Here is an 18939-nt window from a genome sequence, read left to right as displayed (position 1 = left end):
TCTTCTCCAACACTTCCTCTTATCCCCTGCTCAGCTTGTGCTTTTGCCAAGAAATTGTGGATACAATGTAACAGTTCTCTTTTCCCTTCCTTCATCCTCCAGTCCCACTCTTGAATCTTAAGTGTCCCATCTACTTTCTATTTCCAGTCTGACTACTGTACTCATCTCTTTCAGGCTCCTGATCTCTCTCTGTCCCTCTCACACCCTTATTTTTCCTCAATCTCTCCCTTTCTTTTGGTTCTGTCCCCTTTGCTTTCAGAAATGATGCAGTTTCACCTATCATGAATAAACCCACATTCAAGCCCTCTTGCTTCTCCCATTTGCTGCCAACCTCATTGAGCTTGTGTCTATTCTCACTATTTGACTTTCCTACCAATAAATGGATCCTCTGCAGTGGGGCTTCTGCCTCTTCCAGTCCACTGTGACTGCTCTCACTAAGGTCACAGGTGATCTACCTCTAGTCAAGCATCCTTCTACATCAGTCTGCTGCATTCAGCACTGTCTATCGTTCCATACTTCTCAACATTGCATTCTTGTTTTTACTCCCTCAGTTCTTACAATACTTTGTTCAACAGGTTCTCATACTTTCCTGGCTTTTTTTTCAGTGTCTTAATTGGTGATTTCTTCTTCACCCCACTGCAATAGTGTCCCTCAGAGGTCTGTGTTCTTGGCATCTTCCACTTTAATTACCACTACTGTGCTGGTGACTTCCAAATCTGCCTCTCTACCACTGAACTGTCCCCTTCTGATCAGCCTCACATCTGTCTTTCCAACCTCTCTGCCCTGCTGGCTTATGCTTCTCACAACACCCTCTGCTCTGATTCCAGTTCTTTCTTTGTTATGTCTGACATAGAATGTAAATTCCTTGGGACAGTGACCTGCCTTTTATCTCTAAATGCTGCTCACAGCTCTGTAAATAATGAATGATACTTCCATGAACCAAAATTCAGTGCGTCAGCTGTTTCCTGGCTATGACTAAAAAGTAGCTAGAAACATGTGTTAGCTCCCAGTTTACTAATACACTGAATTTAAAAAAATTGGGTCCTTATTTCTAAAGATGTCACTGGTGTTTCAGTATCAGTACCACCATCTCTCACCTTTGCTGAGTTCTGTTGGTGGCTTTGCCACAGCCTTCTTATGTGACTTTGGGCAAGTAACTAAATCTCTCGGTGATATGAGAATGCTTCACTGGACAGTTTTTGATGCTTTGCTCATTATTGTTTGGAAAGTGCTTTGAGTTTCCTGGATTTAAGGCATTATGTAAGTGTAAAGTATTATGACGTGCCCCCACTATTTTGAATTCTCTACCACTGAGACATGGGAAATCACCCTTGTTAAATGTTTTCAGGTTAAGATTGACCCTTTTAGTATTGCTCTTAGCTTAGCTCATTCCCCTTTCAAAATGCACAGTACCTTGAGAGATCGTTATGACAGGGCCTGTATTAAGTGACTGTATTAAGTGATGTTGATTTACAGCAGGTACATACCCTATGATACATAATGAAATTTGAGAGATTTTTTCCCTGCCAGATTCCCAGGTTCATTTTATTGCATCATTTAAATTCATATAACTATTGTATTTAAACATAGATGATTTTTAAAAAGAGAAAGCACGCATCTTGCTCTTCTGAGAAAGTTCTATCTGTTTTACATCTCTTACCATTTTTAATGATGTATTTTTCTCATATAACTGAGACTGTCAGCAAGATATGATCAATTTCAGGTACATCTAAGTATGTATCTGACTGTACCTTAGACTCTTAAGTAACATGGATCTCTTATTGAAACTAAACCCAAATACAAGATATGTATCTGCACAATCAGATGATTTACAAGGGGCAGATCTGCCCCTCCATTTTACCTCTTTTGCACCACTCCAGCAGTGGAAAGCAGATGGAAAGCCAACTTAACCAGGCAGTCTGGGAGTAGAGCCCAGGGAAATTTTTCAACTTGTTTTCAACAAAAAATGCAGATTCAGGGTGACTGAAACATTTCAAGAATTTGCGTCAATTATGGCACGTTGTTTCAGTCGAAACAAAGAAAACATTTCAGAAATGTTTTGATTTTTCAGGCTGGATTCACAAGGGGATTTAGGTGCCATTCACCAAATAGAAGAGGACGAAATAGTGATGGTGCCCCCCCTTACACCCAGTAGTCGAGTGGTTAGGGCATTCACCTGGGATGGGGGAGACCCTGGCATTGGAGCAGAGCCTTGAACCCAGGAATCCTTCCTCTCAGGTGAGTGCCCTCACCACCAGGCTATAGTGTATGCTGGGATGGGCCTTTTTCAGTCTCTCTCTTGTTGAAGTTGTTCCACTTTGTATAAAATACTTGAATAGTCATTGGGCCAGAGAGAGTGAGAATGGGTCTAGAGCCTGGTGGTTAGAGCACTCCTCTGGGAGATGGGATACTCATCTCCTCCTCGATTTTGTGAATATAGCCCTTCATTTCTGTTGCTTTTCCTAAATAGATTAAAAATGCCCCCAAACCAAGCATTTTACTTCAAACAAATGAAATATTTCAATTGACCAGAAACACATTTTTTCTGACTTTTTCAATTTACCAAAAATTCTGAAAAATTTGTTTTGGTTCAGCCAGAGCCAAAAAAATTTTTTTTTTTTTTTGGAACTGCCAGCAAACCAAATAATCAATGATTTTGATTGAGTACTCTGCCATAGGGGATTCCCAAGTGGCTCCCAAACTTTGCTGGCTCTACACCTAAACTTCCAGCCACTCCCAACAGAGGAGACAGGAGTACTGCTAAACTCAGTCAATCCCTGGATAACAGAATAGTCTTGTGAGGACCACTGTCAGCCAGTACAAAGAGAAGTTTTGGCTGGCCTCCAAATCAAAGGAGCATAAAGGTGATGTGAAGCCACTTTGTCCCCTCTTTCCCCCATTGGGTCCTGTGCCAACACAGTTTGGCTAGCCAGGAGAGTCTGAGCCATTGATTAATCAGCCCAGATAGCACTCTTGTGTGGTGGAGAAATAAACAGTACTATCACCATTTTACAAATGGAAAAACTAAGGTGGAGACATTGGAGGCTGAATCCTGGTCACAAAGGTAAATTTCGCATTGACTGAAATCAGAATCTAGCCCTAAATTTCTTGTCCAAGTTTACAGAGGAAATTGATGTCAAAGCTCAGGAATTCCTGGCTCCCGGTCCTGTGGTCAGACTGCTAGACCATACTTCTCTTTAGCCATTTCTAGAGAGGTTTATAATGTAACACTAACAAGAACTCTGTTAAGTACACACTTGGATATGGAGGTTCAACAGCTCTAAAGGCACTGCCTCCTGCTCAGGGTTAAAGCATATTACCAGGGCAGAGTTGAGAAGTATGTGTTACCTTTGTCCATGCTGTAGCTGTTGTGTAGCCAAAAGGCTCTCATTCCAGCACCTTTCATGCTCTCCTATCCAAATTTAGAATATGTTCATGTCCAGTTTCTCTTTCCTTTTTACCGAGTGAATAATTAGAAGCATTCAGTCAAGCAAAAATGAATACAAGATCATTTGAAATATGTGAGAATCAAGGAAAATGGATCATAGACTTTCATATTAGCTTAAGTTTTCCCAAACATGTAGTGAAAAAGTTTGCATAGTTACATCAAGCTTTTTACACAGTTTTGCAACTGCCCTTAAGAAAATGGAATATATATAATTGATAATGCTTAACAAAACTCAAAAATGCAACAGATGCCGCCAAAAGTGCATGTCATTTTGAGCAGATCTTTACAGAACAGACATTCCATATTGTGTTCATCTTTTTCCACAATCACTGCTGTTACAATCTGGTGTGTTTAGCAGTTGTTGCTGAGTAAGGAAGACTGGATTGTATATGATTTCCCCATGTCAACTGAGAAACACATCACTTTCCTCTTTGGTGGGATAGCTGTGCCATTATTACTTACAATAATGTACAAGAATACATTTTAATGTATAGATCCCCATGCCTGAAGCATTTTACAAGCCGTAACTAAATAACTAAAAATAAAATGATAATGGCGTTGTGCCTATAAAAGTCATAGGACCCAGAGTACTGAAACAACATAAACCCCCAAATTAGAAAACTAAAAGATACATGAAATTCATCATTAAAATCCAGATACATTATTACTATCTTTATATCAGGAAAATAGAGAAGAGCTAAATATTTTGCAGGGAAAATGTGGAAGGCGGATCGCATGCTCACATGGGGAAACCCATAGGAAGGGTTTCTGTGGACAAGAAAAATCAAAAAATTCCCCTCATAGCATTTTTTCTATTTTAGTGAATGCAGAATTTGTCTCTCCTCCCTCACCCAATTCTCCTTAATCTCTCCAATTGCCATCAATCTCAAAATCGATGTAGATGCCTAGGATTCATTGACATGTACAGCCATCTGCCTCCTCACAAGTTGTAGAGCACCTTGTTAACCTGCCAGCTCCTACACAGTCTGACTCAAACACTGTCCCTCACAAGTGATTGCCTCCCCCCACCTCCAAAGGAAAGAGGCATTCTCGATTATGGAGGGGCTCTGCACATCTTGGGATTACATGGTCTGTGTAGGGCATGCTTCATGGCCCCATCCCTCTTGCTTGATTCTCCCCATTTGTGGCTGCTGGATACCACAGAGAGGTGGAATACCCCCATCCCTGGGAATGGAAGATGATGTAGGAGGCAGCTGGCTCACCTATTTCTGTGCAGGTGGGGAGAGACCTTTGCTTGAGAGGATCTAGATCACGATCTGAAGTAGGTGTGGACACATGACACTTGGCTACATATTCCGAGCCTCAATCTAAGACGTCCCATTGACTTCAACTGACTGGCACTTGCTCAGCATCTCTCAGCCATAGGCACACATTATGTAGATCATAGAATATCAGGGTTGGAAGGGACCTCAGAAGGTCATCTAGTCCAACCCCCTGCTCAAAGCAGGACCAATCCCCAGACAGATTTTTACCCAGTTCCCTAAATGGTCCCCTCAAGGATTGAACTCACAACCCTGGGTTTAGCAGGCCAATGCTCAAACCACTGAACTATCCCTCCTCCCGATCTCGTATTCTGCCAACAATAGTATCAGGTACTAAACCCCTGTAACTGCCTGCTGCCTCAGTGGGAGATTGAGGCCATCAGTGAATATTCATGACCTTAAGAGTTATCCTAACACCGATTATCTTCCTTACAAGCTTTATCACTACCACTTTTACTCCTGACAAGTCTGGCTCCTCACTTTGTGTTGCTATTTTCCAGCTCTTCTTAAAATATATGGCCACTTAGATGCCTACTTGCTTAATTATAAAGAAATTAATGGTTCCATTCATTTCAGCTGAACATTTTGAAGAGAATTAGAGCACTAGAAGTACATTCTTGCACATCAGCTATTCTTCCAGAAATGGATAATTATTTTATTTATATGGATACAAGCAGCTTGTTGGTATTTCAGTCCTGGGTCTTTGTAATTTAAAAACTTGTTGAATTTTCTCTGAGTCAGTATTCTCATCCACTTTAGTTTATTGGAACCATCATTCTGAAAACTCCTGGTCCACAGATGTGAAACAAATTACCAGGCTTATGCTGTTGCATTCCACTTTATTATTGGGAACAAAACAAAGCTGAGGGATATACAACTTCTTAAAGTAATTATTGGGCAGGGGAGGTTAATAATCTAATTTTCTAGACCTCAAAATTTCTGAAAATTTTAAGCCTAGTAAAGTACCATTTTAAACATTAATTAGAAGATACATTTGTTTTAAATCAGTAAACCAAAAATATTGACTGAATTAGAAATTAACACATGTAGAACTGCAGATGTCATTTAGCTTGAGATTTCTGAATTATATAATTATTAATGTTTCATATGTCTATGCGATAAACCTACAGATTCATTTTATGTAATTAGTCTGTGGAGGAAATACACCCCTACTTCTGAACTGTCGATTTTCCTGTAACACAAGAAGGAAAACAGTTGACGTTTTTAAAAAATAAAATAAAACAAAATATTTTAAAGACATCTGGTCCACATCTGTCCAAAGTATAGTAATTTAAAGCAGAGTAATTAAATGCAAGAAATATAATAATCACACCTTAAAATAGAGAAAATAACTTCTTCCATTTTAATGTAATTTACCAAATTATGGAAATGTTTATTCATTTATGGTGTCTTTTTAACCTCCCATTCTGTCATAATAAAGAAGATGAAAGCTAGATGCTAGTCCTTCTTTTAAAATAACCAATCCAGTGTTTTTAAGACCTTGATTGCAGAAAAAAAATGATTCCAAATATTTAGTTATCTTCAGATGGAATTATAAATGTTTCTTATCCATTACTAAAGTAACTTTAACCCCCCGAGTCCCACATTAGTTACTTAAAGGCCTGATGGTGCAAAAAGACCCCCACATCAGATGTGTTCTTTCTTCTGTATCCAATGCACTAAAATAATCATAAGCTTTATATTCTTAAAATCGCTAGTCACAAAATTCCATTTGGGAATTTTTTAGCAAATGTATTTGACTAACATATTGCTTCTGCAAAAACATTTGTTTGCCCATTGCCAGGGACAGTGTAAATATCCTGGGAGCATAATAGAGTAAAATCTCATTCCATCGGCAAGCTAGTGATAGAAAGGTAAGGGAGTTGTCATTTTATTCATAAAAATCTACAGAATAATAATTTCAATGGTGTCACCTTCTGTGGTGTGGCACTGGGACTCACTGGCTCCCATCTCCAGGTCTTCCAGCTGGTGGAAAGTTTGAAAATACAGTGTCGTCAGAAATGGGTCAAGTTGGGTATCATTCAAAAGCCCTTTCTCCCTCAAACATAATGATACCAAACATGAAAAATCTAGAACAACTGTGTAGATATATATTTGAGAGAAATGTTTAAAAATCAACATTTTTAAAATTATACTTCAAACACAGATGCATTGTTTACATAAAAAAACCTCTTTGGTCTTTGGTAATCCTAGGGAAGTTTGCCTTGACATGTAGGACATTTATTCACCAAAGTTGTTATCAGAGTTTTCTCTGTCTAGGGCACCACTGCTAGATACGTTGTCACACTGATTCTCATGCTGCACTTGCACATCTCCATACAAGGCAGCCTGCTGGCCAAACATTTGCAGGCCGGTGAGCATCTTCTCTTTGCGCACAAGCATTTAATTAGCTGAAGGATTGGTTTGGGAATGGATGGTATTACACACGTAACTAGTGTGATCCGTCCATCCTCCAACACCCATCCAGACCTGACAGGGGAGGGTAGTTTTGGATACACTGGATCATCCTGGGTCCATTCCATTGTTTGATCATTTGCCTTCTTGATAGCAGATAGAAATGTATACCTTGTCAGTAACAATTTGTTTGTTTGTCTGCTTCTTGGAAAACATCCACCAAGGTAGCTTTGCAACTGCATTCAAATGGTAAACTTGGCGTATGAACATATCCAGTGCATTTATGACTTTGTCAGTGACGGTCTCAGCCATTCCAAGCATCTTCAGAGTGAGGAGAGTCTTTGGACGCTAAATCAAAAGTCTTCCAGTAAGTGAATTTGGTCTTTCCGGCCAACCTTTCAGGAGTGTAACATCCTGAAAGGGTCTGAAAACCTAGCAGTACCGTGGTTTTACAGTCTGAGTGATAGGAAAACATCTCTGAAGGATATACAGCAATTCTGTTCCTCAGCATCAAGCACAAAAACAGAATCTTGCAGAAGTCTACGGTAGCATCTCACAGAGAGCACTAAAACATCTGTATCTTGTACAAAAATCCAGAGTTTAGTAGCACCTCTCTTTGTGGCATTGACAGCATGCAAGATAATTTTAGTGTCAGTCTCCTCATGGGAACTATGAAGAAACTCCACAGAACAGTGCAAGGCATCAGTTTTGTTACACAATGCAACAATGAAATTCTTTGAACAATTCCTTGCATGCTGGAGTGTTTTTTCTGCAAAGTATGCAATTAACTAATTCTTCATTTGAGTATGAGACAGTAGCTTCTTCAATGTGACATTGAAGATGTTTGTGGAGTCAGTGATTTTGTATTGGACAGGTGAAATAAGATAGTATCTTCTTTCTGGTAATATTTTTAATTGATTCCTCTACATACATGTCAAATATGAGGTAATTATGTTATTGATCCAGTATATTCTCTGTAGCGTCATAATGACATTAATCAGCCAAATCTCAGCAGAAGTTAACAGTTTCTGGTTTGTCGAGAACTTATATCTCAGCCATCTATGATTGCTGCATTGAAAGGACTCTGTTGGCATAAGATACCAGTCACATTGTCACTAGGTGCTGGCTTAGGAAGACCATGCTAGATGTTTATTAGTTTGCTTTAGTTTGCTTTTTACCTGGCACATATGCCTTGTTCCATTGTATTCAAACACAGATTGTTGTACTACGAAGAACTTATACTTTCCCAAAGTCTCACGTAGATCAACATCATGCAGAGATCTGGTTACAACCAAGAGATGAGCAAACAGTGACCTGTCTGTGGTTAGATCTGTAATAATCCCTGCTATATTCACTTTGATTTTCTTTTAATTCATTTACAGTTTTAGTCTGTTCTTGATTGGAGACCTTAGATTGACAGACCTCCAGATAATGCTTTGGGTTTTGAAGACTTCAAACAAGTCATGAACCAAAGTATCCATTCACCTCTCATCACTTGAACCTGTTTTGTCATGATATTAATGAGCTCTGGTCTGTTGTACTCAGATGTGTTGCCAATGCAAGTAAGCTCATCCTGTCACTTTAAAAATGTCCTCTTCTTGGCACTTAACAGAATCTAATGAGTCTTGATGGTGCTTGATTACTTCTGGGAAAGTCATTCCAGCAGTGCTTAATATTTCGTTCAAAATTTAATGGGGTTCTGGGGTTGTCAGGAAAAACTGGGCTTCCGTGTTATGCCCACCACCCCCAAATAACTTTCTTTGCTGGGTTTTCATGCTCTAGAGCTTCATCTGAACCAAATGCGTAGCAGAGAATTAGCGACCTTTAAACACTCCAGTTTCCTTCTTGAAATTCCTCCCATGTGTCAGGGGCGGACTTCAGTACACCTCTTATTTCAGCAATTTACCAGGCAATCATTGGAGAATAGTTGGTTAGATCTAAAGCAAAAAAATATTTCACAAAGTCTTCCAGTCCTGTCAGATGCAAATTCCAATTAGCACTCCTGACAAATCAAATAAAGAGAGCAAAGACTCTCCCACAGCTAACACTTGTCCTGGCATCTTCAACTTTTCCTGGTGCTCAATGTACTTCCTCTGCAACCTTGCCAAATTCAGTCTATGGGTGCAGTTCATGTAGCACGCAAGGTGTCACCAAGCCACATGTTTAACCAGGTCCTCTGTGGTGGTATTCTCCAAAGATTCAGCTACTAGCTGGTATTCTTCGCTCCCCGTTAATGTCTACAAATGATCAAGACCAAAGTAAAAACAAGGATTCTGTAATAAATTTCTTTGGATTGGGTAATGGGGTAGCACCCACCTCTCACAAGCATGCCCTGGTTGAGTGCTTGTGCTTGCGCTCTTGGTTTGTGGTGACTTCTGTCGGTGGTTTCTCAAGCAGGTTTTCAATGACTCAGCCCTCCAGCCGAGTCTCACACACAGTCTGTATGTGAAGCAACCAGACCCCTTCCGGTATATACAGACCACCAGTACCCCTCTGTTGTTATCTCTGTAGCCCTCCCTGGGTTCAATCTTTAAATAGTTCCAGCCCAGGTATGGGGCCGTACCCCCAATGCTTCATCCCTGGAGACATTGTCTTCCTGCAGCCCTTCCTGGGTTCAGTCCTTACTCAGTCCCAGCGGCCAGCCAAGAACCCCTTCGTGCTTTCCCAGTCCCTGCCAGTAACTGATCTATCCATGGTCCTACTGCTCCTTGAGCCAGCCAGGAACTCAGTCCTCACTCCTCCACTTCCAGGCAGAAACTGACTGACTCTGGCCCTACAACTCCTTTTATGTGAGTCTGCTGGGCCCTGATTGTCTGCTCCCTGCAGCTTCCCTCATTGGCTGTTTCCTCACTACCACTCTAGGCCTTTTACTCCTCTCTGGAATGGGATGTGGTAGGACCCTGTGGCCTCCAGCAGGAGCCTCTGAGCCTAGTACAACCTATCATGGTGATTGTATTAATTATGTAATGTAATGTATGTTATAATGATGTGCATACTGTTTACAAAGGTATTCCATTAATTTCAGGCTGGATGCAGACATCTTAAGCAGTACCTCATTAGAACTCTTTTGGCATTATAAACAAAGCTGATAATCAATACCACTGAACCAGTTCTTTCTTCCTGATAATGGCAAATCAACTCGAAGCACTCCATCCATGTATAGTAATCTGAAACATTACAAAAATTAATCAGGTACCATGTTCTGAGCATGTTCTGATAATCAATGGCTACAATTTTACTTTCTGAGGTCTGCGTGTTTGTCGTGCCTGTGTTTAAAGTACATATAATTTTAAAAAGCTGATTCTAAACATTTTTCTCAAATACATAGCTACATAATGTTTCTAGATTTATATTGTTTGGTACCATAGTGTTTTTTTGGGAGAAAGGGCTTTGAATGATACCCAATTAGACCCATTTTTGATGACACTGTATTATCAAAATGTCCACCAACCAGAGGACCTGGAGCTGCAAGCTGGGGGGAGGGGGGGGAAGTGATTCCCCACCACACCGCAGAGGGTGACACCATTGAAAATATTATTCTGTAGATTTTTACTAATCAAATGACCCCTCCCTTATCTTTCTATCATTAACTTGCCCATTGAATACACATGCTCCCTGACTAAAAAATGAGGGTGCTCTCAGTGTTGTCTGTTGGTGTGGCAGAGATATGCTTATAGCTGGGTGAAATAAATATTTAAATCTATATGCTATCTAAGTTGTTAATTTAAAGAGTGAACACAAGGTCTCAGAAAGATGGGCCAGGGAAAAGGCTTAAGACTCTAACAAGGCTGATTTGTGGTCTTGAATCCTAGGTTGAGGAAAATAAAAGTCCATATGGCGTAAGTCATCATGCAGGATGAGTGAGCAGAGGAGGAAGTCGTGCTTAGGGGACTGAGCCTGAGGTCCCCAATACCAAAAACAGAGGTTACGATAAACCTTACTCTGATAAGGTAAAAAGTTTTCTACAAATAAACAAAACCTAATTCAAGGTAAATTCTGTTTGTTTATTTCAAGGGAACATGATAAAGACCCTGAGAGTTTCTTTAAAGTATTGCTGAAACTTAAAGAGATGGACCTACCTTTTCATATGTCTGTCCTTGGAGAGACCTTCACTGATGTACCAGGTACCTTTTTGAATTATCTAATTCTTCAGATGGCATAAGCCAGACAATTCTAGAAGTTATGATGTTGGTAAATTACATAGTAAAACAAAAAGATGCTGGTGTGTTATCAAATCAAATAGTTATATTAAAAATACTTCGCTTTTTGATATTACTTGAGAGCATAAAGTCATTTATTTATGATATGTGTTCCATGTTATGCATCTATATGGATGTAAAATATATAGATGTAAGAGATTGGATAGTTCAGAGAATTATTAATGAGATACAGAGACGTTCAACTCTAGGTCACTGGTCTGAATTCTGCCCTGACCAAAAGTCATTACTATTTATTTGATGGCAGTTTGGCCTATATGAAATAAGTGCAATGAGTCTCAGTTCATTTCCTAGTGGACAGGTGTTAACATCATAAAGACTACCATCATAATTGGCCCTAATTGTTAGCATTATCTGCAGAAAGGACTAGACGTGGATGACAATGGAATTAAACTATCTTCTCACCCTAAGAGTGGTCCCTTCAGGTTATGCTTAAGTCATATAGTTACATACATACACAGAAAGAGAGACCGAGCATGTCAGATATTCAGCTGGTGTGAATTAATGTAACTATTGACTTCAGTGGAATATTGCCAGTTTAGACCAGCTAAGGATCTGGTCTGTAATATTTCTGCACAGTCATTTGAAATGTCTGAAATATTGTTGTTTGTTATAATTGATGTGCCAACTATGTGCTTGGGCCGTAGAGGGAACTTTTGTTTACTTGAACAAACATACCCCGAGTTTATTACCATTTATGTTAAGGTTTTTTTTTTTTTCTATTTCTGTGTCAATTGCTCTACATACTGTTTAACCTCTGACCAAGTTTTTGTTCTCCACATCCCTAGCTAATAGAATTATGACCTTGTGGGATGCTTCTTGATATTTGTTGAAATTCAACCCCATTGCCTACATGGTTTTACATTTTCTGCAATTGCCCTGCTGTAAGTCGTAATTGTTTTCTTCTTGGAGATTTTCAGGTAGAGGCACTAGACACTAATTTAGATTGAATCTAGGGATGATCATGACCATGTCTTTATACCAATTATATAATACCATTGGTATAAAACTGGCATAAAGACTTGGGGCTATATTCAAAAAAGAATTTAGGCTCTTCAGGGCCACTTTAGATGCCCAAATCCCAGAATCAGGCCCCACTGGGATTCAGAAAGCCCCTGCTCAGCTCCCCCTGAATCCTGTTGGTGCCTAAACTCTCCTAACACCTAAATTTTTGCATTAAGAGTTCCCTAAGTGCCTATGTTTCTCCCTCTGCACATTCCAGGCATGCCAGGCATCTGGATGCCTAAGTCCCAGAGCAATGCATGAACTGGGAGAAGACAGGAGTTTCTCCGCGTAACTTGTCAGTGGGGACCAATCCAGTAAGTGTGTTCAGACCTCACCTGCTGGACTGGGCTCCTACAGAGAAGCTCACACAACACCCAAAGATTAGTGTGCTCACTTGGAATGTGGTAGACTCCTGGTTCAATTCCCCCCTTCACCTGAGGAGGAGAAGGGATTTGAACAGGAATCTGCCACCTCTATGATGGGCATCCTAGCCACTGGGCTATGGGATAGTCTGACAGGGGACTCTCTCCATCTCTCCTGTTGAAGTTGTTCCACTGGGTAAATAATTTTAAAAGTAATTGGAGCAGAGGGAGTGGATCCTGGATCTTTTACCTCCCAGTTGAATGCTCTAACCAGCAGGCAACAGAGTCATTTTCATGCTTGCTCTCACTCTCTCTCTCAATTTCTCTCTCTCTGACCCAACGATTCTTTCATTATTTATCCACAGTGGAGCAGCTTAAACATTGGCCGAGCGAGAGAGCAAGTGTGAGGATCCAGTCCCCCTGCTCCAATTACTTGTTGAAAAAATTTAACCACAGTGGAACACTTCAACTGGAGAGACTGACTGTCAGACTATGCCAGATCCATCAGAGGGAGCCTGGACTTAGGCACCTATTTCTGAGAGAGGGGCAGGGCTTACCACTTACCTCTCAGCTTGGCATCTCTCATTGGTGATCATAGATGAGAAGATGCCTAGTGTACTGACTTTTGTGAATCCCATTCTAAGGCACCTGTCTCTCCCTGTTCATTGTATTGGGAGCCTACAAGTGCCAAAGTCAGGCTTTGTGAAGCCCAGTGATTTTTTTAGGTGCCTAAGTTTCCTTGTGAATGTAGCCCTTGAGCAGAAATAGACTTCAAGCACTCAGTGTGATGATCCTAACCGGAGCGTATGTAATATGCTGGGTAAGCGGTTATGCCGCCAGTGGCTGGCCCACTTGCAGGCTAAGAGGCTACTACTACCATCATCCTTAGAGGTAACAAAGTCCATGGGTTCCATCCCCAATGATGAACCAAGGTGAGGCATTATGTTATATAGCTAATATATTTGAAATGCTACAAAAACAGTCCAGTTTTGCGCTCTGACAATTAATGGAATGCACAAGGTATTTCAAATATATTAATCTAATTCATTAACATATGACTGATCTCTATCGAGGGTACTAATATGACTCCTTTGCCCTAGTATTCAACAGTCTTTAATGTTTTTATCCTCACAACACTTCTGTGAGATAGGGAAGTGCCATTATTCCCACTTTACAGATGGGAAACTGATGCACAGTGAATAAATGACATGCTCAAGGTCATACAGGAAGTCTGCAATGGAGCAGGGAAATGAACCAAGGCCTCCCAAGTCCCAGGGTAGCATTTTAACCACTGGACAATTCTTCCTGTCTATATAAGTGATTCTTTTTTTCTTAGCTTTCATATAAGTCCGATCCAGCACCCATTGAAATCAGTGAAAGACTCTACTGGTTTGAGTGGGTACTGGATTAGGTCCATAGTTCATGCTTTCAACTGTCCCACAATAAAGACACTCTAATTTATAACACTAAGTTTGCATCTCGGTGTAATCCTGATGCACTCTCATGTCACACCAGCATAAATCACCCTGGTGTGGCATATCTGTCTAGACAGATAATGGCCTGGAAAGGAACACTCTGCAGCACATTTAAACCAGCAACCACCAACCTCCCACCTCCAGTTAGTTACTCCTATGGCAGGATCAAGGTCACTGATCATCAAAGGTGAAATGACATGCCTTTATGCAAATTCTACATAGGTCACCATCTTACATCCAAAATCAGTAAAAGAATATAAATAAATTATATACAATTTAAGCTAAGTAGTTAAAATCAGTAGGTCCCTAATCCTGAGCGTTCCCAACTCCCCCATTGAAAGTTAAGGGTATCAGCACTAAAGCTGGTCAGAAATTCTCCGACGGAATGTTTTTCCCATCAGAGAATGCTGATTGATTGAAATAGAAATGTTTTGTGAAGACAGTTTGATTTCAGCAACATTTAGATGGAACCCAGGCTAGTCTCCATCAGAAATCTGCCTGCTTTCCTGCCAGCTCACCTGCCCAGCTCCTTAGCAACCCATCTGGTGACCTGCTGGGGAACCCAAGTTTCCACGCTCCCGGGTCCTTGGTAGCCTGTGTGGTGGGCTGACAGGAAGCCTAAAAACCCTGAGAGCCACAACTCCAAAGCTCTGTTGCCCCTGGCACAGCTGGGGCTCCCAGGCTTCTGGCTCCCCTTCAAGCCAACAGGCAGAATAATGGGGAACTGGGAGCTCGTAGGCCGTGGGAGCTAGCTCCCTAGCTACCAGGCTCATAGCTTCAGGGAAGCCACCAGGTGGACTGCCCCAGGGCTTTATTCTACTTCACAAAGTCTTTCAAAATATTTGGTTTTCATGTCAAATTGAAATGAAAACACATTTCAAATTATCCAAATTCTGTGTGAAATGGAATTACTTTTCTCTGTACAGCTCTAATCAGCACAGCTATGAAGATGCTCAACATCTCCCAGAACCAGGATCTTGTTTTCTAGTTAAGGCAGGATTCTGTATTGACCTTTGTTATAACTGATAAAAATACTAACACCTAAAGCTGTGTAAAATGCCTCTTTCTTTGTGCTTTTGACTTTAATAGTATCTTCAAAGTAGCAGGGGAGAAATGGAATCTGAAACAGAGATATTGTATTTAAAATAAATTTTAGGGTTAAGAACTTCTGTGGAGAGCTTCTGGTTTATGTCTATCATGAAACAAGTCATTAATCTTTAATATTTGCATATAATACTCTTCTGCACTTTGCTCCTTTTCCTGGCTTGTGAGGACAATTGATCTGTATAAAGTTTTACACAATTCAAAAAGAACTGGAGCTAATTCTGACTATACACAGCTTATGTTGGACATATTATACAAATAAATAGTAAGAATAATCAAACCCTATTTTGGAAGTATATGCAGTAAATTAAGTAGCTTTTTTAAACTAATGATGGGTGAACCTCAAAACATTGGTAGTTTGGCTCACATATAAACCTGCGTTGTATATTTTCACCGCTTGAGTCTGTAAAATTGGGTTTGAAACAATTGGTCTTAGAACAGGCTTATTTGTCAGATTTCTAGTATTTCCTGCTTCCTGTTCAACCAGAAATATCACAAGAATAGTCTTCTTTCTAGTATTCTGGCACTTCCTCCTCTGGTCCTAATAGGAAATTAATCCGGTCTAAAATAACTTTGTGGACCACTGAAGTTGTTCGATTTCATTTGAGCATTAGGTGAAGATTGTTGGTCCCGTTGTTCTGTGTTGGGTTGTTGGGTTTTTTTGCCCAGTTCTTCTTTTTATATTACTTTATGAAAGCCTGTTCTCCAAAGGCAAGTCTTCAACAGGGATTCTCACTTGTGTGCTTAGGGACCTCTGGCATAGGAATTTGGGGCACTCTTCAGAGAGAAAGAAAAATATAAAAGTTTTACTGTACAGTACAGAATGCTTCACTAGTCACATGAAGGCAGTGTGCCTTGCACTCTGGGTGAGACAGAAGGAGTATGACTTATCCTTCATAGAATCATAGAATTAGAAGGGACCGCAAGGATCATCTAATCTAACCCCCTGCCAAGATGCAGGAATTGTTGTGTCTAAACTATCCAAGACAGATGGCTATCCAGCCTCCTTTTGAAAAATGTGGGTTATATTTTCCTAGTGGCTCCAAGAGGAGTACTGGCTACTGTATCATTTATCTGCATTTTTCAAGATGAGTCTTTTCTTTGGTTTTCTGTTAACCACTTTGTTTCACTCTCACCACCAGTGGAATGAGGAATGAGGACAAGCAGTTACACTGATATCTGGACCAATGACAGGTCTCCAACAGCACTCAGGTTTCTGTATAGTTTCTGTCATTGGTATCGAAGTGAACCAGCATGGCTAGAAATACAGAAACTCTCGTGAACCATAGTGATGGGAGCAATATAGAAGAATCTAATGACATTCAGGGCACCTTGCAAAGCTCATCTTTTCCCCAAATATTTGAAAATGGGGGGAATAATAAGCAAGATAATGGAGCAGCTGATATGGGACCATAGGTGCAAGAACTAGACATGCTGGGGGTGCTGCTGTACCCCCTGGCTTGAAGTGGTTTCCATCATATACAGGGTTTATAGTTTGGTTCAATGGTTCTCAGCACCCCCATTATACAAATTGTTCCAGCACCTCTGTACAGGACTTGATTAATAAAGAATTAAAGGAGGGTAATGTAATTGATGCAAGCCAACAGGAGTTTATGGAGAGTAGATCCTAACTTGCAATCTTTTTTTTGGTAAGATTACAAGTTAGTAAGTGTAATAGTAATAAAAGTAATAGTGTTGACATAATATACTTAGACTTCTGTAAGGCATTTGACTTGGTACAACATGACATTTTGATTAAAAAACTAGAAAAATGTAAGATGAACTTGACACACATTAAATGGATTAAAAACTAGCTAACTGATAGGTCTCAAAATGTAATTGTAAATGAGGAATTGTCATCAAGCATGTGTGTTTGGAGTGGAATTCCTCGGGGATTGCTTCTTGGCCTTACACTAGTTAACATTTTTATCAGTGATCTGGAAGAAAACATAAAATAATCACTGATAAAGTTTGCAGATAACATGAAAATTTGGGTAGTGGTAAATAATGAAGAGGACACGTCACTGATTCAGAGCAGTCTGGATCACTTGGTAAAATGGGCACAAGTAAACAATATGAGCTTTAATATAGATAAATATAGGTGTATACATCTAGGAACAAAGAAAGTAGGCCATATTTACAGGATAGGGGACTTTATATTGGGAAGCAGTTATTCTGAAAAAGATTGTGGTAGATAATTAGCTGAACATGAACTCCCAGTATGATGCTATGGCCAAGAGCTAAGGTGATCCTGGGATGCATACACAGGGAAATCTCAAGTAGGAGTAGAGGTTATTTTATCTTCATATTTGGTATTGGTGGCTGGAATACTGTGTCCAGTTCTGGTGCTCACAATTCAAGAAGGATGTTGATTAATTGGAGAGGGTTCAGAGAAGAGCCACAAGAATGGTTAAATGTTTAGAAAACACACCTTATAGTGATAGACTCAAAGTGCTCAATCTAAAAGAGAAGATTAAGGGGTGACTTGATTAGTCTATAAGTATCTATATGACGAACAAATATTTAATCGAGCATAGAAATATATAACATGATCCAATGGCTGGAAGTTGAAGCTAGACAAATTCAGACTGGAAATAAGGCATATTTTTTTAACGTTGAGAGTGATTACCCATTGGAACAGTTTACCAAAGGATCATGGTGGATTCTCCATCACTGACAATTTTTAAATCAAGATTGGATGTTTTTCTAAAAGATACGTTGTAGGAATTATTTTGGGGAATACAGGAGGTCAGACTAGATTATCACAATGGTTCCTTCTAGCCTTGGAATATTTAAATGAATCAATGAGAATCTATGAATAAAAATCTAAATAATCACCTATTTCAGTGTACAATATTTCAGGACCTCCAGAACTAGAAGTAAGTGTTGTGTATCCCACTGGAAAGTTTGGGAATCCTTCCTTTCCAAAGTTGATAAAACTCCCATTTCTAGAGGTTAAGGCAAACAAGATATTGAACCTTAAATTTGTCAATAGGCCTCAGACTAATGTGCCTGGGAGGAGAATTCCACATTAGGAAAAAGAAGGAAGCAGTAAGTTTTATGACTGGTGTTTGTTTTTTATTTATTTATTGGGTGGCGCTGAAGAGAAATGGGTTGCTTTGTTTTAAAGCAACAGTTTGTACACCAATTCTGACCATACTTCGGAGGAAATTTCTTCATGCCCATTCAATCTTTGATCTCCATGTTGAGATACTAATGAGATTATGAATTTGTGATAAGTAGCTGCCTGACCTAGTGTTTTTACTAATGGGTATTCTTCTCTGCTAGGGCATAGGCTGAAACCACCAACTCATTTTATATAGACTGTCAAATCACCATCCGATGGTAATGGCTTTTGGTCAGTGGCTGGCTGGCTGGATTTGAACTGATGACCTAGAGTTGAAAGGTGACACATCCAATTTGAAAGACAAGTTAATTTAGAGCAGAGTTTTTCAGATTGTGTCATAGCATTAACAGCTTCTGGAGAAACATTGTCTCTTGGACCCCCTTTCCTCCAAACATCCAAAACCGGGTCTGATTTACAATCCCATGTTACATCAACCCTGTAACAACTAGAAGACATGGTGAATTAAGAAACTTACATAAACTTTGAAGTAAAATTAGTATCCC

At 39.9% G+C, this 18939-nt stretch overlaps 1 protein-coding gene across 6 annotated transcripts in view; it reads left to right on the top strand.

The window, feature by feature from the left end:
- The window catches only part of GTDC1 (glycosyltransferase like domain containing 1), a 262957-nt gene that overhangs the window by 226607 nt on the left and 17411 nt on the right, over positions 1–18939 (top strand). For all 6 annotated transcript variants that reach the window (XM_034785559.1, XM_034785558.1, XM_034785557.1 and 3 more), the window contains one exon: positions 11161–11270. In XM_034785559.1, the coding sequence (XP_034641450.1) occupies positions 11161–11270 (110 nt within the window). The remainder of the gene's footprint in view (positions 1–11160; positions 11271–18939) is intronic.

Source organism: Trachemys scripta, chromosome 11, assembly GCF_013100865.1.
Source record: "Trachemys scripta elegans isolate TJP31775 chromosome 11, CAS_Tse_1.0, whole genome shotgun sequence".
NCBI lineage: Eukaryota > Metazoa > Chordata > Testudines > Emydidae > Trachemys > Trachemys scripta.
This window is presented reverse-complemented; position numbering and strand designations above follow the sequence as displayed.